Consider the following 24,633-nt stretch of genomic DNA (forward strand, 5'->3'; position numbering starts at 1 on the left):
AGGGTCAGTGGCAACTCAGCAGTGGCACCACCAGTAGAGCCTCCTCTGTCAAGCATTGCAAGTCATCACTGATGGGTGCCCACCACTCCTCAATGAATTTGCCCAGTCCTGCTTTTAGTTCTGGAAGTGGGGGACAGCTGATGCACAGCCATATATCGGCTGCCCTGGTTGCAGACAAGCCCCCTGCCAGGAAAGGATAAAGAACTGGCTAGTTCAGCCTTGCCCACCCACCTCACCAGTTACCTGCCAAGAATCTCAACTGACTCTTCACTCTTAATTCCCCATTTCCGGAAGTTGCACCACCACAGTCGTCCTCGTCATCACAGCCTCCACTTCCTGCTTCATCCTCATCTTCTGGTTTCTCCAGATTTTTCCAGCGAGAGGTGGACATTCCTTTTAGAAGCTGGAAGACAATATATTTAAGGGGGAAAGGATCAGAGGGGCTTCAAATGCCAGGAGATTCATCACATCTGTTGCCTTTGATTCTTATGTAACTTTTATATTGTTGTATTCTCTGTAAGTCCTGTATCCCTCGTAACACCATGTATCCCTTACACCCCCAGGAGTTCCCTGTGGTCTGTGGGAGAGTTTCTCCTACAAGTTCCAAAGATTTGGGCTTTTATTGTGGCTTCCCCAGTTCTCTGGAATAGCATCCTTGTCTAGATATGACATGTACCTACTACATGTACTTTTCAAAAACAGCTGGAGACATTTTTGTTCCACAGGCTTTCCTTCCTGGATGAATGGGTCTTTGACACAAGGGCCCACTTGTCAGGGTTTTAGTCTTGTCTTAAAAGTATTTGATGATTGTCTTTCCCCCCCTCTTTTTATGTATAAATTGCTTTGAGATGGTGGTTTAGAAGGCAATCAACAAATTAAATGTAGTATCATCCTCATCATTAATAAAAGTTTGCAGACTATTAAGCTGGGTGGTTTGTTTCAGGTACAATCTTGAGTCTGTGGTTTTACTGGTCAAACTTCATCCCCTGTTCCCCTTTGCTGCTGCTGAGCAACACCAAACCTTAACTGAAGGATCAAGTGGGCATTATTGCATTCACCAGAATTTGGCCTTGATTACATCTCTAGATTAATAGCCAAAAGCTCAAGGAAATTTCAGCAAATGTGCAGCTTAGTTGTTAGAGCAGGCTGAACCAAATCAGGGGGCTGGAGGGGGGGTGCCATTTCTTAAATGCTTCCCTTGCAAGTCAGAGTGTCAAGTATGCTATTTTCACAAACACATAAATTTTTATGCACACTTTATCCTAGCATCTGCATTTTTGTTGTGGGAAATCTCAGAAAAGTGTGAATGGATTTCAAAGGGTGACTACATTACAATGTGCACATTGCTTCAAAAAGCACAAATTATTTTGGACAACAACCATACAAGAAATATGTAAAATAACTAAGCAAGTATTAGAAATCACCCCAGAACTGGCCCTACTAAACATCTTCCAAGACAATAATGCCCACTCACATCACAATGAACTCATCGCCCGCCTACTTTCAGCAACCAGAAACATCATAGTCAGACACTGGAGAGACCTGTCAGGAGTAAGCATGGGCCAATGGTACCAAATAGTATGGGAAACAGCCCTACTAGAAAAATTAACCAATAGAGGACTTCCGGGTTGGTGCCTCCGGCAATGGCAGAGTTCCTCTGATCGGGAGGAACTTGCCCCGTGGGAATTTGGGTCTGTACCGCTGCGGCAAAGGCGGAGACCCGTAAAAATCCCAGGCGGGAGAAGCCTGTGAACGTGGGATTCGGCGGGCACCTTTTGCGCCTCCCCTACTCGCGGGGGGACCTGATTTCAGGGACCCGGAGCGATGTGGGGTGAGTGGCGCGGTGCTTTGAATCGTCTGCTTCTTCCACGGAGCAAAGCCACATAGCTGTTGTCGGAGAGCACTGACTTTTTCCTGTGGACAATTTGACTCCAAAGTAATTACCCGTGAGTAGAGCTGATACGGGAGAATCGGATTTTAAACGTTTAATTTGGCATTGAAACGGGGAGGTTCAAAACAGGAAGTCTGCCTTCCCTATTTGTAAATAGACTAGGCAAGGAGTCTGTAAGCTGAAGTCTTGGAAAGCCTTTTGTAAAAGATTAAATTTCCATCGGTAAAGAGTATAAAATCCCCCTTGGAGGCAGGAGAAGGGGGGGGGAGCTGTGGACTGAGTATGCTTGCAGGAGAGAGTAAAGAGAGTTAAAATACTGCCACTCTGACCCTGGAAACGGGCTGCTAGTAGGACTGAGGTTTTGGAATGTCCATTGACAGCACTTGGAACGTTCCTTGACAGCTAGCAGAATAAGAGAGATATATTGTTTCTACTGTCTCCGGCTGCTTCAAAAAAGGAGTAATAAAGTAACTGAAAACTGAAACTAACTTTGGATTGTACGAGTTGCGCTTAAAGGTGACATTCTTGACTATTATAAATAGAAAATGTTTCCCCCTAGTGGAAGTTTCTGAAATTGGTTACTTTATAAGAGCTGGGCTAGGGGAGTTTCTAGCTGCAAGATAAAAACTGTGTGACTCTGGGATTGACCTTGAATCTCTTAAGTGTTATGGCAAATGGAAAGGAAAGAACAGATGAAATGTCAACAGAAGAGGCCTTAGTGGTCGCATTATTGAAAATAAATGACTCGCTGGAACAGCTTCACAAGAAAACAGAAGTGATGAATGTGAAAGCGGACGCTGCAAATAATAAAATTGATTTAATTGTAGAAAGTTTAAATAATCTGGGACAAAAGGTGAACACCAACACAGAAACCACCCAGAAATTGACACAGGAATCTACTTTAATACGGCAAACTGCGGATGAAGTCAGGGAGAAAACCTTTGCTGCTGAATGTAAAACAACACAATTGGAGTGTGAGAGAGCCCCATACATTCAAATGCAACTTGACGAATATAAGCTGACATTTGCTATGATGGAGCTTAAAGAAAAACAGATGAATTTGAGGATCAGCACCCCACCAGAACTGGGAAAGGAAAGTTTGACAGAGCTTCAGGAGGAGACAGGATCAACATCGGCTGAGAAAGAGAGATTTTTGGGGGTCAGTAGGACCGCCAAAAATGTGAATTTACTTAAGGGTAACTGTGAAGGACGTTGGATTGAAGAGAAGGGGGATTGGGAAATATGGACAAATCTGAAGTTGTTATGGTTGGGCCAAGCTGTTGTGGTGGGGATGAGGGTTGCTGTATTGCTGGGGATGTTGCTTTTGTGTCAAAAAGTGCAAGTTTTGGATGGGAGGGATTGTTTCAGGAGGTGGCAGAAGGATGTTCCTGGATTGGTTTGGCAGGGCAGGAAGCCTCGAGTAAAACTTAAGATGCTAAAGAAGGAGGTGGACCTGCCCTGCCAGACACCTAAACTTTGTGGTGAATCATCTGCTTTTTGCTGGCTGAGAGAATGGCTGTCTCTTAAAAGCACTGAAGTGTTGGATAATGGCAGATGAAGTTGATGGACTAGACGGAATTGGCGGGAAAGACTGGCAAGATCCGAGACCAGGGAGAAGAGTCAGTGGAAGAAGACTGGGAAAAGTTTAAAGACTATTTATAGAAATATTGTAAAATTAATGAATGTTAGAAGAATGTTGGAATGAAATTATATGGCTTCAGTAGAAATGTTATAAGGAATTAAGTATAAATAGATTAATAGAGTATTAAAGGAAAATAAGGTTACCCCGGTATGGCTCCCCTTTATCACGTACACAGCCCAACAAGACAATGACAATAACCCACCAACAATATACAAATCAATATGGCTAACCTGATCCAAAACACCCACCCACCCCACTCACACACGAAAACAAAGATCACCACACCCAACCCCAAACAAGCAACCGCACCCATGGCCAACCCCAACCTCTCTCACCACCAAAGGAACACAAGCGAATAGCAAAGAGAACCCGCACAAACAACGCTGACACAAAACCCCACACATACATTAAGCAAAATAGAAACATCGCCTCCTGACCCCCCCTGCCTTTCATCCCGCCACCTCTCCCCCCCTCTTTCTTCCTAATGTAACCCTAATGTCTCAACAAATGAAACTGACCTATGGAAAACGTAACTTGAAAAAAGAGATATTGCGCATACCTTTGTAAACCAAGAAAACTTTAATAATAAAAAAGCACAAATTAAGTAGGTTTGCCTTTAAATGTGAACTGAACTGGATTCCTGCCCACTCCCTGCCTTCTCTCCCGTCAGACTCTATGTCCATCTAGCCCTGGACTACTGCAATGTCTCAGTCTACCGAGATTCTACTTCAAGGAAGATGCCGGAGGTTGAATTTGGGATCTTCTGCAAGCGAAGCATGACCTCTGCCACTGAGCTAAGGCCTTCCCCAGCACTGAAACAACTGGGCAACGGGTGGGCGCTTGCCCTGGCTCTGAACTGTGACTCTTGAGTCCTTAATTAGGGGTGCCAACTGCCAAAGATTGCAGCAGTTTTCAAAATAACTGAACCAGTGCCTCCTAACCAGTGACATTCTTGGATTGTTCAAATGAAGGTTCATGCAGGCTGAGAAGTATCTGTTACTTCCACTGTGACGCTCATAGCTCTGGAATTTACTACTCTTCTTTTTCTTCTATAAAGAGGGGCTCAAATACCAGAGTCAATATTTTAAGAATATATTCTAAAATGGGGAGTTATTGTGGACTATGCAAGGATTTAGCCAGCTTCATTACATAGCAAAAGGCTGCTTCTTTGAGTGTTTTTGAAATACTTGGAATATGTCGAGCCAGGTTTTGAAAAATTTTGTGGAGTCTGCAGTTTGCACGGCTGTGGAGTTATACTTGTGGCATCTGACCTCATATGTCCGCAGTAATATAAAAACTTTCCCTCATGTTTGTCTTAGAGGAGCAAACTTTCATTAAGAGTCCTTTGGTTCATTTTGGATTCTCACTGCTGCTATAAGTTCCTTTCTTAAATATTTATAAGAGAACATCTTTTTAAAAGTTGCTTTTTAAAAAATCACAGCAAGTAATGGGTTTATTCACACTACACAATAAATATTTAAACCCTCTCCCCATTGAAACCACCGCCAGATAATTCAAGGTTTCCTGCCTCACCCTTTGTTCCCAGACTGGCAAGAAAGTCACAGAAACTTTTCCAGGATCTGTGGAGTTTCGTAGGGCTCCTAGGAAGCCTTTGCAAACACAGGGTTCTTCATATACACTCGCTGATTGACAAGGAATGGATGGCTATGTAATCACAGGAAACAGCAGCCCTATGCGGATCCTGAACCACTCATGTCAGAGATCTGATGTCAAAGCGTCAGGAAAAGCAACAGCCCCACGACTGCCGACCTCCCCAAGTGTCCCTATTTTCCAGGGACAGTTCAAGATTTACAGAAGCCATCTTGGTTTCAGATGTGAACCCGAATTTTCTACTTTTCCTTGGGTAAAGGAAAAGTCCAGTCGTGGCCGACTCTGGGGTTGCGGAGCTCATCTCGCTTTACTGGCCGAGGGAACCGGCGTACAGCTTCCGGATCATGTGGCCACCATGACTAAGCCGCTTCTGGCGAACCAGAGCAGCGCACGGAAACGCTATTTACCTTACTGCCTGAGCGGTACCGTTTTATCTATTTGCACTTTGTTGTGCTTTTGAACTGCTAGGTTGACAGGAGCAGGGACCGAGCAACAGGATCTCACCCTGTCACGGGGATTCAAGCCACCGACCTTCTGATCAGCAAGTCCTAGGCTCTGTGGTTTAACCCACAGCGCCACCCGCGTCCCTTTTCCTTAGGACGTCCCTATTTTAATCAGAGAAATGTTGGAGGCTGTGGCTCAGTTATGCGACCCCCCGAGCCAAGCAGATAAGTAACTATACGACCTTTAGAAGACATCTGAAGGCATTCCTATATCAGGAAGTTTTTAAATATTTTATGTTTTATTATGTTTTTATATATGTTGGAATCTGCCCAGAGTGGTGGGGTATAAATATTATTATTATTATTATTATTATTATTATTATTATTATTGACACCCCTATTTTCATTAGAGAAATGTTGGAGGTATGTGACTGGCTTGTAACTGGCTTGTATTATTTTAAATAGTTCTGCCAGTAAAAGTTTGAATAATACTTTTATGGGTCTGAACAATGATTTATTCCAAAAGGAGTCAGTTATTATGCTTCCAGTTGTTTCAGACTGCACAATATCAGTATCTGCAACAGTTTTAGAGTAGGGTGCAGCTACACTGGGTGTCCCACTGCAGGGGGGTACCAGAATAACGCTGTATAATGGAGCACAGGAGGCAGGGGAAGTGAATTTTAGTGTTGCACAGGATGGGAGTAGCCAGGTTTTTTTTGTTGCGGGGGGCAGGACTTCTGGGTGGGGCAGAACCGACATGATTGGTCAGTTAATTAAGGCATCTGAAGGCAGCCCTGTTTAGGGAGGTTTTAATGTTTGATCATAGAATCATAGAATCATAGAATCATAGAGTTGGAAGAGACCACAAGGGCCATCGAGTCCAACCCCCTGCCAAGCAGGAAACACCATCAGAGCACTCCTGACATATGGTTGTCAAGCCTCTGCTTAAAGACCTCCAAAGTAGGAGACTCCACCACACTCCTTGGCAGCAAATTCCACTGTCGAACAGCTCTTACTGTCAGGAAGTTCTTCCTAATGTTTAGGTGGAATCTTCTTTCTTGTAGTTTGGATCCATTGCTCCGTGTTTGATGCATTACTGTATTTTAATATTTGGTTGGAAGCCACCCAGAGTGGCTGGGGAAGCCCAGCCAGATGGGCAGGGTATAAATATTATATTATTATTATTATTATTATTATTATTATTATTATTATTATTATTATTATTACTACTACTACTACTACTACTACTACTACTATTGTTTTGCTTGATCTGGGGGGAGGCAACTGCCCCTCTGCCCCGCCTTGGCTATGCCCATGTTGCACAGGGTACAGCTGAAATTTGAGGGCCCCAAATCCACCTCTGTCCTTCAGTATTACCTAATTACCCAAGCACTCCCTGCAATGGGTAAGGGATACTTTGCATGTTAGTAAAACAGCATCTGCACACCTGTACATAGAGTGTAGCTGCTATATTTGTGACTGTCCTGCCACCATCTCCAGCCAATCAGGCTTTGAGGCTTCTGCAGCAACAGAAAAAAAAATCATAAACTGCTGAGACCATACAAGGATAACACAACAGCATCAATATAAAGTAGACTCAAGGCAATGCTGGCTCCATTACACTGCCTTCAAATCTTGGGGGGGTGGGTATGTACTGAAGTTCTCACCCTGGGCCAGCAGGGGAATACTGTAGATAGTTATGCAAATGAAGGATTGAAAGTGACGTTGTGATTGGATAGTTTTAGAAAATGGCAACAGTTACATTGTTCTGGAGCTCTATATGAGCAGCCTGACTGAGCTCCTCAGCCAGTTCTGTTCCAGCTTACAAATAAAGAGCTGCTTTGGAAGAATCGCTGGGTCGTCTGATATGTTCGCCCACAACTTTACACTGGCGACGAGGATGGGATCGATGGATATCAGAGCACAGCCTGACACGGCCACCCTCTAAGCTGAGTCACTGAGCTGAAACACGGAGTGAAATCACTGAACAGAACCAATTCAGAGCTGACCGTTCTGGCTAGAGCACTGTGTTCTATCCATCGCCCTCCACGTTGGCATCAGAACTCATGCCTCTACCACCGTTTGCCCCAGCCTCTGAATCATGAGATGCCTACCTCGTTCAGGTAACAGCAGTATCAAAGGAACGGAAGCGGGGCCTATTCCTCAGCCTCTGTGGGCCTGAGGTGTTTGAGACGGCCCGAGCATTGGTTGCGCCTGAAGCAGTCCAGGCAACACCATGGGACACGATCCAAGAGAAGCTCCGGAACCACTACGCGCCAAAGCCGTCCAAGATTGCTGCCCGCCATGCGTTTTACCACCAGAACCAGGCAGAGGGGGAGTCAATCAACAACTACACCACCGTCCTGCGACAGGTTGCAATGCACTGCATGTTCCGAGACTTAGACGATGCCCTGATGGATCGAATCGTCTGCGGGGTCCGGGACATCCATATGCAACGGTGTCTCCTTGCCAAGCCAGACCTCACGCTGCAGAAAGCCATTGAGGAGGCCGTGGCCTCGGAAGCTGCTGAACGCTTCACCCAGGAGATCCGCAAGGCCAGCAGCCCGCGTCTTGCTAGGAAGCCAGTTCCAGTGCATCACAAAGAGGCCAGCAGTGATGAGGCATCCTCCAGTGAAGACGATGACGTGCACCAGACAAAGTGGGAGCGCAGGAAGTTACAACAGAAGTCCAAGTGCCAACTGGAATGTGCCGGCTGCAGAGGCAACCATTCCCGTGCCAAGTGTCGATTCAGAGACGCCATCTGTTGGACTTGCTCCAGAAGGGGCCACATCGCTAAGGTCTGCCGATCGGCTCCATCTGACACTCCTCCTTCACCGACTCGCAAGTCCAAGTCTTCACTCCAGTCTGCAAAGGAAAGCTGTTTCGCTCTCACCAACTGCCGCTGCCCGTCTGGAACCACGATTGGCCAAACCGAATCGCCTACACGACGCAAGCTGAACGTCACGGTGCTCATTGAAGGAGCTCCATGTGACATGGAGATCAACACCAGGTCTGCCCTGTCCATCGTGTCTTGGAGCACCATCAAAAGACTGGTACCCAGAGTGTCCAAAAGGCAACTCGACTCTCACCGCATACACCTGAGAGACTACCAGGGAAACGACATTCCCGTGGTAGGCGTTGGCCGGTTCCGGATCGCCTTCAAGGATTTTTCGGGCCTGCTCCGACTGGTGGTGGTCGAAGGTTAGTGGCCAAGCCTCCTAGGGCTAGACTGGTTTGATGCCCTCGGCCTGGAAGTCACCGGCATCAACTGCATCTCTAACGCAGAGACTGAAAGTCTGGTCAAAGACTTTGCCAAGGTTTTTGACGGCACTTTGGGGCAATATACAGGTACGCCCATCTCCTTTAGCCTTGATCCACAAGTCGCCCCCATCAAGCTAAAGCCACGCTGGGTTCCCTTTGTTCTCAAGGCTAAGGTGGATGAACAACTGGACAAGCTGATCGCCCAAGGAGTTTTGGAGCCGGTTGACCATGCCAAGTGGGAAACCCCCATTGTCACGCCTGTCAGGCCAGACGGGTCGGTGAGAATCTGCGCTGACTACAAGTGCACGATCAACAAGGCACTTCAGCATCACGGTTACCCGGTTCCTGTTGTCCAACACCTGCTGCATTCCCTGGGTAAGGTCTTCGCTAAGCTGGACCTTGCCCAAGCCTATCAACAACTGCCCATCGATGATGCCACTGCTGAAGCCCAGACGATCGTCACCCACCGAGGGGCATTCCGTTGCCGCCGGTTGCAGTTTGGGGTGAGTGTGGCTCCTGGCATCTTCCAAAGCCTTATGGAGCATCTCCTGCAAGGGCTTCCGGGCGTGGTACCATATTTTGATGACGTCTTGGTGTCCGCAGACTCACCAGCAGCTGTTCGAGCGCCTCCGTGCCGTGCTGACCAGGTTCCAGGAGACCGGACTCAAGGTAAAGAGGGAGAAGTGCCAGATCGCCGTTCCACAGGTGGAGTTCCTGGGCTATCTTATCGACACCTCCGGCCTTCACCCAACCACATCCAAGATCCGCGCTATCCAGCAGGCCCCCATCCCAAAGAACAAGACAGAGTTGCAGGCGTTCCTGGGGCTGCTGAACGTTTATAACATGTTCCTGCCCCACAAAGCCACGGTGGCTGAGCCTCTTCACCGACTCCTCAGCACAAAGACGCCTTGGTCCTGGGGTCATCGGGAGACGGCGGCCTTCAACGCGGTCAAGGCTCTTCTTTCATCGGACAGTGTGCTGGTACAGTACAGTGAAGCCAGGCCGCTGGTCCTTGCCTGTGACGCCATACCTTTTGGCATTGTCCTTAGTCACCGTTTTCCAGACGGAAGAGAAGCACCGCTCGCCTACTTTTCCAGGACGCTATCTCTGACTGAACGGAATTACAGCCAGCTCGACAAGGAGGCACTGGCACTTGTGGCTGTAGTGAAGAGGTTCCATTAATACCTCTACGGCAGGACTTTTGACCTCATAACCGACCACAAGCCGCTCCTGGGCCTCCTCGCCGGTGATCGTCCAACTCCACCGGTCCTCTCGCTGCTCATGCTGCGATGGACTGTTTTCCTGGCTGCCTACCACTACTGGCTCGTCCATCGCCCGGGGAAATCGATGGGCCATGCCGACACCCTCAGCTGTTGCCCTCTTCCAGCGTTTGTGGAAGACCCGGCTCCTGCTTCATCGCTCCTCCTGATTGAGGATCTTCCAGCAGTGCCTGTATCGGCTGCCACTGTGGCCTCCGCATCTGCCCAGAAACGCACCATCAGCCGTGTGCAAAACTGGGTGTGGAGGGGGTGGCCACAAGGGCCTTTTGCATCAGAGTTCCAGCCCTTCGCAACCAGACAACATGAACTCTCGGCTCATCGCGGCTGTCTGCTGTGGGGAGACCGCGTCGTGATTCCCCAAAGACTGCGTCAACGTGTTCTGGAGGCTCTGCACGTTAGCCACCCAGGAATCGTCAAAATGAAGGCGTTGGCTCGGTGTTACGTCTGGTGGCCTAACATGGACGATGCCATCACTGCCTGGGTGTCCGCCTGTCAAGCGTGCCAAGAATCTAGGCCTGCACCACCAGCTGCTAAGGGACACACCTGGGAGACACCCAAGACACCCTGGTCGAGGGTGCACATCGATCTGGCCAGCCCCTTTCGCAGCCGGACCTATATGGTAGTGGTGGACGCTTATTCCAAATGGCTGGAGGTGGCCCTGATGCCCTCCACCACTACCGAGGCCGTCATCCGGGTGCTGTGAGGCCTCTTTGCGACGCATGGGTGTCCTGATGTCCTTGTCTCTGACAACGGACCGCAGTTCACGTCAGGCACTTTTGAGCGGTATCTTTTGGGACTGGGCATCCGCCATGCCCTAACAGCACCCTTTCATCCATCCAGCAATGGGCAAGCGGAGAGGATGGTGCGCTCGGCAAAAGAGGCACTGGCGCGCCTGGACCGGGGAGATTGGCACGAGCGGGTTGCCGAATACTTGTTAGTGCAACACATCACCCCTCATGTGGCCACAGGGCGGAGTCCTGCTGAACTGCTTATGGGCCACCACATGAGGTCCCCGCTCGACCGGCTGCACCCGGACTTTGCCGTGGCCGAACCCCATTTGTTCCAGGAAACCAGGTCTTTGCCCAGAACTATGTGGGGGACATTCCTTGGGTGCCAGCCACAGAAGTGGGAGTCACTGGACCTCGCTCGTACCAGGTGGCACTCGAAGACGGACGCTTATGGCCCCGGCACATAGACCAGCTTAGGCGCAGGGTTGGGGACTTGGACACTATCGTGGTGCCCCCAACTGAGCTCGTGGCTCCGGAAGAGACACTTATAGATGGTGAGGCTCCACCTCTCTCGCAAACTGCCAGAGTGGAGCCGAACCAAGCCACTTCAGAGGGTCTGCCAGACTTACCACAGGCTCAGACCACTCCACTTACGGAGGTTCCACCCACAGCAGCGGATCCAGGGGACTTGGTTTCAACGCCACCTAGGGTCGCACCACAGCCTCAGCAAGAATTGGGCCCCCCCCCGGACTTGGCTACCAGCCCCCGGCAGTCTGGCGGAGTTTTCAAGTGCCCAACTTATTTAAAGGACTATGTTGTTGGACATGTATCACTATTGGTCTAAATATGTGAAATGTAACCAATATGCTTTTGTGCCTAATTGAACCATTACGTGTAGTGCTGTATATAAGGAAACCATTACGATTGTAACTAACGCCTTATCTCGGTGGGGAGGGGTGTTATGTACTGAAGTTCTCACCCTGGGCCAGCAGGGGGATACTGTAGATAGTTTGTATGCAAATGAAGGATTGAAAGTGACGTTCATTGATTGGATAGTTTTAGAAAATGGCAACAGTTACATTGTTCTGGAGCTCTATATAAGCAGGCTGACTGAGCTCCTCAGTCAGTTCTGTTCCAGCTTACAAATAAAGAGCTGTTTTGGAAGAATCACTGCGTCGTCTGATATCATAGAATCATAGAATCATAGAGTTGGAAGAGACCACAAGGGCCATCGAGTCCAACCCCCTGCCAAGCAGGAAACACCATCAGAGCACTCCTGACATATGGTTGTCAAGCCTCTGCTTAAAGACCTCCAAAGTAGGAGACTCCACCACACTCCTTGGCAGCAAATTCCACTGTCGAACAGCTCTTACTGTCAGGAAGATCTTCCTAATGTTTAGGTGGAATCTTCTTTCTTGTAGTTTGGATCCATTGCTCCGTGTCCGCTTCTCTGGAGCAGCAGAAAACAACCTTTCTCCCTCCTCTATGTGACATCCTTTTATATATTTGAACATGGCTATCATATCACCCCTTAACCTCCTCTTCTCCAGGCTAAACATGCCCAGCTCCCTTAGCCGTTCCTCATAAGGCATCATTTCCAGGCCTTTGACCATTTGATATGGCCTTTGATATGTTCGCCCACAACTTAACAGGGGGGATCCTATCGTTTGCACATAGCTTAAGGCTGTTATTCAACGTGCTTTTCTAATAAAGTGTTCTATTTCTGCACCGCGGCTTGAATGTTTCAGTCTTTCAGCTTCTGAAAGAGTCAGACCCACAAGCCATGACAATTTCCTATTAAGTAACAATTACAACTGTTTCCCTCCCTCTCGCTGGGGAAAAAATTGCATTTGGTGGTTTCTCTGCCTTTAAATAGCTGCTCTTGCTGAGTTGCTACCCTGACATTACGGCTGATTCTCATCTTGTGGCAAGAGGCAGGAAAATATGCAACCCGATAATCACTGTGAGCAACATGTAACAATAAGCAGGTTTTAACTTAATGATAATTTATCCAGCTGCAAGAGTTTAACCAGAACTTTCTCTCCCCCCCCCCCCCCGCCAAACCAGGATGGCAGAAAAAAGAAGCCACCAACCCAACACAACACCCGCAAGGAGGACAACAAATCAATCTTGGGCATGTGCTGGAGACCTTATGGTCTCAGGGCAGTTTACAATACAATTTAAAACAGTTTCAAAACTTACAATTAAAAGCCAGGACCTGCCTCTCCACAAGATGGCTGGTGGGTGGCAACAGGAGAAGGGGCCTTTCCTGTGGTGGCTCCTCATCTGTGGAATGCTCTCCCAAGGAAGGCTCCTCTGGTGCCTTCATTAAACACCTTTCGGTAAATGTTTCTCTTCAATCAAGTTTGGGACTATTGACATTCTATGACTTTTAAAATGTGTTTGTGGGAGGGGGTTATTTTGTATTTTTCTCATTTTGCTTTTTCCTGTTCTGAACCAGCCTGGGACCTTCAGATGAAGGGGCAGGATAGACATTTAATACACAATATTAATAAGATCCCACAATGCTCCAAAATATTAGTTCCCAAAGCAGCAAAAACTGTGCTAATTGATTCAATTATAATTAAGAAAACAAGGGGGGGCACATGCAATGCAGGCCATAGCCAGCAGTAAATCACATAAAGTAAGAGCAATTAACTCTTTATTTGCTGAAACATGGTCAGCTCAGGTGTGTCAGACCTAATGAGCACAGCAACTCTTCTCAGTAGATCTTGCCCCAGTTGTAGAGACTGAAGGTTCCCACAGCTGCCTCAGTCTCCTCCTCCTCTGGGTTCTTCTCAAGTAATCTGAGACTATGTTAGTTTGCCTGTTTTTGTTCCTACAAGGACCTCTTCTGGTCCTTGTAGACTGGAGGGCAGGGGAGCTTCTCACAGCAGGAAGGGGAGACACCGATGCTTCTTCATCAGCCTAACTCCTCTCCTGCTTTGGCTTCTGTCTCTGATTCTGACTGCTCTCTGCCACAGACTCTCCCTGTGACCTCTTCCAGGCTTCTCCCTCTTCCCCCCCTGACTGCTCATTGTCATCCCACCACCACTCTTCTGGCTCTGAGCCTTCTTCCTTTTGGGGGTTCCCCAGCTGGGGCCTTCCACCATTCCTCTGTACCCAGCCGGTCCATGACAAAGCAGCACAAAAACTAAGAAGATCAGAAGCTGCCTTATGCAGAGTCAAAATATTGACTAACCTCGTTCAGTACTGTCTACACTAACTGGCAGCAGTGGCTCTCCAGGGTTTCAGCCAGGGGACATTCCCAGCACTACAAGGAGAGGTCACCAGGGACTGAACACAGGACATTCTTCATGAAAGAGCATGTGCTCCACCAATGAGTGACAACCCTTCCCCCAGAAGCAGTAAGAAATAGCATAAAGCCTGCTTGAATCAGCGAGTCTTTGGCACCTGTCAAAATGAGGCAAGGGAAAGGGCATGACTGGTTTCTGCATGGAGGCCACTGGGCAGCCTTAGCACCACCACCAAAAAGGCTGTGCACATAGAAAGGTAGTGCCGGGTCCCCAATGACCACCTTAAGGCATGGGGTAATTCCATATACAGGTAGAGGGGAATTCTTAACATATCCTGATCATAAACCACTGATTGCTTTATCTAGCCCTTGTTATATCAAAACAAAGGTCTACTTACAGATCAGCAAGTTGCAGTTTCTGAGCCAAAATTATTTTTCACTGCATTTACATCCCACCTTTTTCTCCAAGGAGCTCAAGGTGACATGCAAGATGGTTCTCCCCTTCTTCATTTAATCACCACAACCACCCTGTGAGGTAGGCTAGGCTGAGATGCAGTGACTGTCCCAAGGTCTCCCAGTGAGCTTCATGGCCCAGTGGGGGATTTGAACCCTAGTCTCCCCGGTAAGAGTCCAACACTCTAAACACTACCCCATACTAGCTCTCATTTAATCACACACACCAGGGTGCCTGCATTTGCCAACCCCAATATATATATAACAGGAGTGTGGGACAGACAGGCAGTATCAATGGAGTCAGCAAAGGATGGGGGGCACGTGTATAGCTCCTCAAGCTACCATTCACCCACCCCTACACCTCCTGTGTCAAAATCTTTTATTTTCTTCCATTTTTACCCTCCCCCCTTTCTTTCACCATGGAGCCCAAGAACAGGGGGCAGGCACTTCCCAGACTGCCTCCCTCCTTATTACCAGCAAACACAGCAAGAGTCTTACCACTATTCCAAACTGAAGCTGTCAACGAATAATGAAAGTTATCCTGCCCTTTTAAGGGTATTTTTTTAAAGCTTCTCAACACCCCCCCCATTAAGCATAAACAAAACAGCAAACTGTGACCTCAATCGTTAAGATAAGTGCAGAAGGTTTATTTCAAGCAAAGGAGGAGTCTGCCAAGGCAAAAAAAGGAGAGTCTGAATTAATATTTATACTCTTCCTGGAGTGCATATTTCTCCTTTAATTTAGTCTGCATGACTGAAAAGAATTTAATAAAAAAATGTTCCAAGGGCTGTGCTGAAATTTTTGGCATATTTTTCTATAAGCCCTTGGACAATCATCAAGCGTGGAGATTGGAAAGGGTTGATAATGGGTCTGCAGCTAAAACAATAGTTTAAATGGCAAGGAAAATTGGACCATGCAGAGCTGAAGGAGGGAACAGAGAAGAGGGAGGCTGTGGTGTAGTGAGGGAGAGAGCAAGAACCCTGGACCATCGCTCTTTCTCACCTTTCTGTTATCCCACCTGTGAAACTGGTGAGGTGAAACACAGAAGTCGTTCCATTTCCAGAGGCAGCAATACCTCAGAATTCCAGTTACTGAATGCTGCCTATGGAAGGAAGGCAGGATACATTGATGTCCTGCTTCAGAGCTTTCCATATGCACCTGTCTGGCCACTCAGCACCAGACTCTGCACTTGATGGTCTTTGACCTGATCTGCAAGAAAATAAAGATGTGCCTGGTGGATCAGGCCCCTGGCCCTCCTGGCCCAGCAACCTATTCTCATTTTGGCCAACCAGGTGCTGCTGTGAGAGGCCCCAAGCAGCACCTGGGCCCAACAGCAACTCCTTCTCTGCCTGTGGCTTCCAGAAACTGGTATCCAAGGGTGGAGGGTGAGTAAAGCCATAAAAGTATTAATAAATAGTTACAACTAAGTTTTAGGAACAGGGTTTTCCTTCTCCTAGGTGGGCTGCTTTCTCAGGTTGAGTAGCCCCTCTGATAAATAGCCTCATATGTCACGTCGTCACCCAAAGAGCCATTATCCCCTTTGAAAGAAATCCAAGGGAGGTGCTGAGGTGTTGATTAAATGCAAATTTGTCATCCCCTGGGGTGACAGGAGGCTTCGGGGGAAACCATAAAAAAGGTAAAGGATCCCTGACAGTTAAGTCCAGTCACAGACGACTCTGGGGTTGTGGCGCTCATCTCGTTTGTCCGCAGAGTTTTTCTGGGCCATGTGGCCAGCATGACTAACCCGCTTCTGGCAAACCAGAGCAGCGCACAGAAACGCCGTTTATCTTCCCACTTGCACTTTTGGGTGTGCTTTCGAACTGCAAGGTTGGTAGGAGCTGGGACAGAGCAGCGGGAGCCCGCCCTTGCTTTAAACTGCACTTCTGAGGAAGACAAGTCAGGTTTATTGTTACTATAGTTTATTTTTTGTGTGTGTTTCTTATTGTAAACCACCCTGTGATCCTCAGGTGAATGGTGGTATAGAAATTTCATAAATAACTTCCATAGAGGTGAACACCAGATCCAAGGCATGTCCACGGCTATGGGTTGGGCCAGACTTATTCAGGGACAGCCCCATGGAGGCCGTGCTTTCCACGAAGTCCCGAGTGACTCCTTGTAAAGTCGTGTTGACATGGATGTTAAAATCCCCTAGGACGACCAAGCTAGGTGTTTGCAGGAGAACATCTGCCACAACCTGAAGCAGCTCAGGCAGGGAATCCTTGGCGTAGCGGGGAGGTCGGTACACCAAAAGGAATCCTGGACTGCCCCTATTGCCCAACTTCCAGAACATGCACTCAGAAAACTGGGTCTTCCCAATAGGACGCCGGGTGCAAACTAATGAATTCCTAATCTCTGCTGATCATTGGACATCCACTAAGAAAGTCTCTATGGGTGAAGCTTTCCCCAAACTGGGTGCCACCACCAAAAAGGCCTTCCCAAGAAGCCATCATCAGGTGGGGCAGGGGTCTGCAACCCGCGGCTCCGGAGCCGCATGTGGCTCTTTTACACCTTTGCCGCGGCTCCGGGGCAGATACTAGCGAGGGGAGGAGGCGCATTGTGCGCCCCGACACTCCCCACTATGGCGGGCGCTGTACTGGCTATGACGTCGCATGGGGGCGGTGCGTGCGTTAGTCACGCACTGTCCCGACGTCACCTACCCGCCCGCCCGCCCGCTGCATTGAAAGGGGGCATGTACGCTGGTCACTGCATTGAAAGGGGGCATGTACGCTGGTCACTGTTTTGAAGGGGAGTGAAGAACACACACACAAAAAAAAGTAACTTGTAAATTTAATGTTTATTTCTATGAGGAGGAGTAATTCTGAGGGGTCAAACAAAGAAATAATAAAAAAGTGACAAAAAAGTTATTTTTATAATGACGAGTTTTGCGGCTCCCGGTTTTTTTTTTCTTCGGAAACGGGTCCAAGTGGCTCTTTTTGTCTTAAAGGTTGCAGACCCCTGAGGTGGGGGAATCTGAAGAAGGCCTCCAATGAAGATCTTAAGACCCGAGCAGGAATGTGTGGAGAAACACATTCCTTCCGAATAATCTCCACACCAAAATCAGTGGGGTCTCGTTCCTCCTTTTATAGTTAAAGCTGCCACCTCTCCAGAGTGCATGACAACACTCGTGTCAGGGACTCAAAACCTCACAGTCTGGCTAATGAGCCCCTTAGGGCTCTGTGTTAGTACACAATGAAACTGTCATGAACAGAATCTGAAACATCAGTTAAAAAGGAACACACACACACATATCAACAGTGAGTGATCAGAACATCGCTTCTGAATATTAATTCCCTCCCTACCAAAGCCTAGATCAAGAGATGCATCACATGCCAGACGTGCCTCAGAGAAGAGCAGGACCACACCAGAGGTTGGGAGCCTTCACAGAATATGCACTCAGGCTTCACAGCCCCTTCAGGCACAAAAGGAGAAGGGGGGGCAGGTAGCACTGGCAGGTAACTGGTGGATCCTCTGGACTCACAAGATGCAGACAAAGATGCTGGGAGCTTTATCCTAGTCAAGAGAGCAAACTTTTCTCCTTGCTGATCTTCAAGATCCAGCTTTAAACCACTGAATTTGGCAACCTTAAGTGACTAGCACACACCAGTGATGGGCAGGGCCAAAGTTCAAATGTGAACAGTCCAAAAGATGAGACTTTCAGCTTTGACCAAGAGAGTGCATTCCAGCTGCATAGAGACCAGATGTTCAAACACACACAACAGCAGGGTGAGGGAGTGTGGCATGGTGAAGATCCCAAAGGACAGCCAGAGAGGTCTGGAAGGCCACATCTAGCCCCCGCTCCGGTGATACAGTGTGCTTCCCTACCACACTGGCAATTTTATTGGCTTCTCTCCATCACCTTTCATGGGCCGGCTGTGTTCTTGGCATCTGTCTTTTGAAGGAGAAGACTGCCAGCGAGGGGAAGGGTCTCTTTCACCAAAGCACATCTGCCACGCATCCTTGGGGAGCTTCCAAGCATCTCCAGAGGTCCCTCGTAACACAATTTGGAAGCCACCCATCTGTAATGCCTCCCAGAATCGTGAGGTTCTAGCCAATCAAGGGCTGTTGACTCTGAAGGGTCAGGGCCACATACCAGCCTCTTCTTATAAGCCTTCAATTTCCTGAACCACACACACTCTTCTGGCTTGTGAGTCCCGAAATATTTGCTTAGGTCACATAGCTGATCGCTTTGGGTTTGGTAAACAATATGACTCACAGGCAGTTCTCAAACTCTCTTGATATTTTAGCAGGGGAGGAGGAAGCAGCAGGACTCTTGATCCATGGTAGGTCTCCTAGTCAATTAAAACTTCTTTTTACTGGCCCATTTGCCAAAAAGATTATCATATCTCCTTCAAAAAGATTACCATATCTCCTTTGCTTTTTCATCCAGATGATTAAAGCCTTACTTTCCTGAACAAACAAAAAGTTATTTCAACTTAGGGCACATGTGAGAAAAGCACAAGCATGCTACAGTTTCCTGAAGATTAATTATTCCAGCTGTTAATGAATTGCGGCTTCACCCTACCCCGTTCTCTCTCCGTATTGCTCCACAAATGTTATTTGTGGTTTGTTTCTGGGCTCTGATCAAGATCTTTCTCTTCTAAAGGCCTATCTCAACATTTAGAAGTAGAAAGAAGCTTTGCATTCATCAACTAGACCCCAAGGAGACCAAAGGAAGTAGGTTTCTGCAAGGGTTCCTCTGGCAGCAGCAGGTGGGGTCACAATCCCAGAAAGAGAACAACAAGGAATCTTCCAAATAAGAGGGCACAAGCTATCTCCAACTGTTGCTTATCTTGCTAGTGCAATTAGAGATCAGCACCACCAATGCATTGGATGAGGAGAGCCTCCATGCCAACACAACAGCATGTTGAACACTGTCAAACTCTCCTTGATAGCTGGCTAAAGCTCATGAAGCAAAAAAGATAAAATAAACACAAAGACATGTATGGGGTGCGTGTGTGAGAAGTTATTTTTTGTAGAGAGGGACCAGGAGGAGGAGAAGAGGAAGAAGAAGAAGAAGAGCAGCTACCAAGCCCAAACTGCATAATTAACTTTGGACTGACCTTCCACAGAATTTAGAGATATTCTGAAGGAAGAAAGTATCAAGTGATGTGAAAAGTCACTAAATGCTATTATCACCAATGCCTGTTCACTCCTACTTTAGACATGAGCTTGATTTTTGTGAAACCACCAAAACTAAAAAGAAAGGGCAATTGCTGAATTCAATGGATTTTGTGCTGCTTTCCTTGCATACTCCCAAAGGACGGCTCCCAGCCCTTGCTTCCTTTCTCCAAACTTCTACCAACAGTTGCCTGGGTACTTTCCTCTTCATTAATTATCTGCCAGCCCCTTTCATTATTTTTGCCCAGGCCTCAAAGCCTCCCCCCCCCCCCGCGCACCTTTGCAGGCCAGAGGAAACTGTACCCGAAGCCACAACTGTGAATCCCATTCCAAATTTGGCACCACACGTGCCAAGTGGAGGCCTTTTCATAGAATCATAGAATCATAGAGTTGGAAGAGACCACAAGGGCCATCGAGTCCAACCCCCTGCCAAGCAGGAAACACCATCAAAGCACTCCTGACATATGGTTGTCAAGCCTCTGCTTAAAGACCTCCAAAGTAGGAGACTCCACCACACTCCTTGGCAGCAAATTCCACTGTCGAACAGCTCTTACTGTCAGGAAGTTCTTCCTAATGTTTAGGTGGAATCTTCTTCCTTGTAGTTTGGATCCATTGCTCCGTGTCCGCTTCTCTGGAGCAGCAGAAAACAACCTTTCTCCCTCCTCTATATGACATCCTTTTATATATTTGAACATGGCTATCATATCACCCCTTAACCTCCTCTTCTCCAGGCTAAACATGTCCAGCTCCCTTAGCCGTTCCTCATAAGGCATCGTTTCCAGGCCTTTGACCATTTTGGTTGCCCTCCTCTGGACATGTTCCAGTTTGACAGTGTCCTTCTTGAATTGTGGTGCCCAGAACTGGACACAGTACTCCAGGTGAGGTCTGACCAGAGCAGAATACAGTGGCACTATTACTTCCCTTGATCTAGATGCTGTACTCCTATTGATGCAGCCCAGAATTGCATTGGCTTTTTTAGCTGCCGTATCACACTGTTGGCTCATGTCAAGTTTGTGGTCAACCAAGACTCCTAGATCCTTTTCACATGTACTGCTCTCAAGCCAGGTGTCACCCATCTTGTATTTGTGCCTCTCATTTTTTTTTGCCCAAGTGCAATACTTTACATTTCTCCCTGTTAAAGTTCATCTTGTTTGTTTTGGCCCAGTTCTCTAATCTGTCAATGAATGTTAGAAGGATGCTGGAATGAAGCTATATGGCTTTAGCAGAAATGTAATAAAGAATTAAGTAAAAACTGATTGATAATGGGCCAAAATGGAAAAATTTAAGGTTAGACCGTTTAGATAAATTATAGAACAAAAATTGAGAAAGATGGAAAGAATTTGCTGAAATAGCTAATTGAACTAGAATACAAAAAAGGGAGGTGTGAGGAGGTCGATGAAACAAGTAAATGAAAGGTAAAGATATGGAATATTGGATGTGTGTTTTAATGTTTTTGTTTCTTTTTGTTGTTTTCTTGTATTGTTTTTCTATGTTTTTCTTTTTATGTATTGTAAGGTATGTTTTGTTAAATTTTCTATTGTTTTCTTCCCCCCCCCTGTAATCTTTAAATTTCTAATAAATATCATTTTAAAAAAAGGAAAAAATACTGATTAGAACATTCCCCAAGAACTAGCTGTGTTTGTTTGCTGCAGCAAAATCAACGAGGAAAGTCTTGATACATCCCTAACCGTTCTGCCTAATTTCCACAGGCAACGATGCACATGGAGACACTATAGTCCCACCATCTACAAATCTGACCCAGCAGCCATTGCCCTGGCATGCATTGCCCACCCTGACTATCTCTGTGGTCCATACGGAGCCAGGAACCTGCTTTTGGCTGTGTCCCAGGTGCATTGCCCTCCTGCCCTCACAGAAAGGGGCACTTCTTACATTCTTCTGTTGTGTATGTCACATCCTTTTCTTACAGTGGCCAACCAGGTGCCCGTGGGATCCCAGCAGAAGAGCAGCAACTCTCCCTTCCTGTGGTTTCCAGAAACTGGCATTCAGAAGCATTATTGGACAGAGCATAAGTCATTCTGGCTAGTAGCCTCAGATAGCTCTCTCCTCCTCCATGATTTGGTCCAATGCTCTTCTAAAGCCATCAAAGTTAGTGGCTATCACTGCCTTTGGTCGGACGGAATTCCATCTTCTCACTTCATGCTATATGAAGAAGTACGTTCTTTTATCTCTCCCGAATTTCCCACAATCCTGGTATGTGCTGTCTCAACAGAACCCGCCCAAGAGAGGAGATAGAATCCAGGTGTTTTATAGGCATTTTGGGAGGAGAGGATATGAAGTGCACATTCTTACTGAAAATGTCAAGGGGAATGGGAAGATTTTTTTAGCAATTAAAAAAGGCACTGTATGTTCAGACTTTTAATGGCAGGGGGTTGGACTCGATGGCCCTTGTGGTCTCTTCCAACTCTATGATTCTATGATTCTATGATGATATGCAGCAGTCAGAGTCTGTCACACTTATTCTGATTTAACTGTCCCAGTTGCTCCTTCCATATGGAGTGGAAGTCTGGGAGGAGCCCTGCGTTATGGTGAACTGCTCCCGAGAAAGCCTTAAAAATTTTCCTGAGTCACAAAAAAATGTTGTTAGTCTTTAAATACAGGGTGTGAGTCATGCGGGCTGATAGATTACACTCTGCAGCATTTTTTATTCCACCCCCCCCCCATGAAAATACAGAGGCCAAAAGATTCCTGCAGTACATTCATCATGGGTAAAAAAAAACACCCTTCAGTCTTCTTGCTTTAGTAGCAAATAATGGCAACAGCTGGGTGGATCCTAGCAGCCCTTGGATTTCAGATTTCACATTTGCCACACAAAATATAATAATTCCATCCAGAAACGACAGGCCCAAATAATTATTGGTGCACTTTCAGAAAACTTCTCCCTCCCCCTTGTCAGATGAGGCATAATGCCATCATGAAAATGAGTTCCTGAATTCAAGGAGGATCCGGCACCCTGAGTAAAATGGATGCATATCAACATCTGCTATATGGTTGCCCCGCGAAGGTTCCTGCCATGACCCTGGAACCAGGTTTCTCCATTTTCAGGGGTGAGAGCAATGACTCCCAAGTCAGTAGGGGGGTTACACATAGACACAGGAGAAGCACTGCCTTCCTCTGACTCAGAGAAATCCCACCCCAGGGATTGCCTGGGCCAAGGAGTTTGAGTTCTCCAGTACCTTTTTTGGAGTGACTCCCACTGTGTTGACATCAAAGCTCCACTGTATGTAACTTGCCCACCATTTTCTTGAGACTGAAGCACGTTCTGCTTTTAGTGTTCCCAAATGCTTAGGTTTTGAGCATACAGAACAACACCGCAGAGCTCTTCCTGCATGACGTCTTCTCCAGAGTGACCCTAGGAGCCCATCCTCTGTGGCTGACTCACCTCCTTCCACTCGGATGGGTTCCAATTAGAGCAAAGGGTGAGGAGTCTCTTTCTCAGTTGCTAAAATACTCCCCGGTGTGAGCCAGTGTGGTGCAGTGGTTAAGAGCAGTAGACTCGTAATCTGGTGAACTCGCTTCCCCGCTCCTCCACATGCAGCTGCTGGGTGACCTTGGGCCAGTCACACTTCTTTGAAGTCTCTCAGCCCCACTCACCTCACAGAATGTTTGTTGTGGGGGAGGAAGGGAAAGGAGATTGTTGGCCGCTTTGAGACTCCTTAAAGGTAAAAAGGTAAAGGTACCCCTGCCTGTACGGGCCAGTCGTGTCTGACTCTAGGGGTGTGCGCCCATCTCACTTAAGAGGCCGGGGGCCAGCGCTGTCTGGAGACACTTCTGGGTCACGTGGCCAGCGTGACTAAGCGGCATCTGGCGAGCTAGCACCAGCGCCGCACACGGAAATGCCGTTTATCTTCCCGCTATAAAGCGGTACCTATTTATCTACTTGCACTTGGGGGTGCTTTCGAACTGCTAGGTGGGCAGGAGCTGGGACCGAAAGACGGGAGCTCACCCCGCCGCGGGGATTCGAACCGCCAATCATGCGATCGGCAAGTCATAGGTACTGAGGTTTTACCCACAGCGCCACCGCGTCCCTCTTGAGACTCCTTAGGGTAGTGATAAAGTGGGATATCAAATCCAAGCTCTTCTTCCCCTTCTTACTGACTGGGTGGCTCTAGGTTGTTGATGGCAGAGACCCTTTTGGGATCCTGCTACAGAAATAGTCATTGGTCTTGGAACCTGGACCATTACAGCATCCAATTTTCCCCACAACTGGCAGTCAGATGCCCTAGTGAGATGCCCACCAGGTGGGCTTAAAGGCAACAGCTCTTCCACCTTCAGCAACAGGTTGTCTGCATCTCAGCATGGAGTTTTGTCTTTAACCATTAATGGCTGCTGACAGACCAGCCCTCCACAAATTTGCCTCATGTCATTTTATAGTAATCTTAGCACAGGATAGGAAGAAACTAGACTGGAATTCACTGACATATCTCTGGGTGGATTTGCTGTAGATCCCCTTTCTAGGTTCTGAGAAATGCACCTTCCTTCTAGCACTTATTGCCGACAAGCTCTACTACACAGCCCACCTGGTGCCTTCCAGATGCTTTAGACCAGTGTTCCCCAACCTTGGGCCTCCAGCTGTTTTTGGACTACAATTCCCGTCATCCTTGACCACTGGTCTTGCTAGCGAGGGATGATGGGAGTTGTAGTCCAAAAACAGCTGGAGGCCTCAGGTTGGGGAACACTGCTTTAGACTACAATTCCCATCAGCCCCAGTCAGCACAGCTCATGCCCCAGGTTGAGAAAGGCTGTGTATCAGAGTGTGCAATACAGTGGTACCTCATGTTAATTACGTAATTCGTTCCGGAGGTCCGTTCTTAACCTGAAACTGTTCTTAACCTGAAGCACCACTTTAGCTAATGGGGCCTCCTGCTGCTGCCGCGCCGCCGGAGCACGATTTCTGTTCTCATCCTGAAGCAAAGTTCTTAACCTGAAGCA

The 24,633-nt window shown here is 47.5% G+C and overlaps 1 protein-coding gene across 3 annotated transcripts in view; it reads right to left on the reverse strand.

Annotated features, from left to right (window-relative positions):
* GPC3 (glypican 3) overlaps positions 1 to 24,633 on the reverse strand; it is a 280,416-nt gene that overhangs the window by 42,649 nt on the left and 213,134 nt on the right. For all 3 annotated transcript variants that reach the window (XM_081180470.1, XM_081180469.1, XM_081180468.1), the window contains one exon: positions 244 to 403. In XM_081180470.1, coding sequence (XP_081036596.1) covers positions 244 to 403 — 160 coding nt within the window. The remainder of the gene's footprint in view (positions 1 to 243; positions 404 to 24,633) is intronic.

Source organism: Podarcis bocagei (assembly GCF_964188305.1).
Source record: "Podarcis bocagei genome assembly, chromosome: Z".
In the NCBI taxonomy this organism is placed as follows: Eukaryota; Metazoa; Chordata; class Lepidosauria; order Squamata; family Lacertidae; genus Podarcis; species Podarcis bocagei.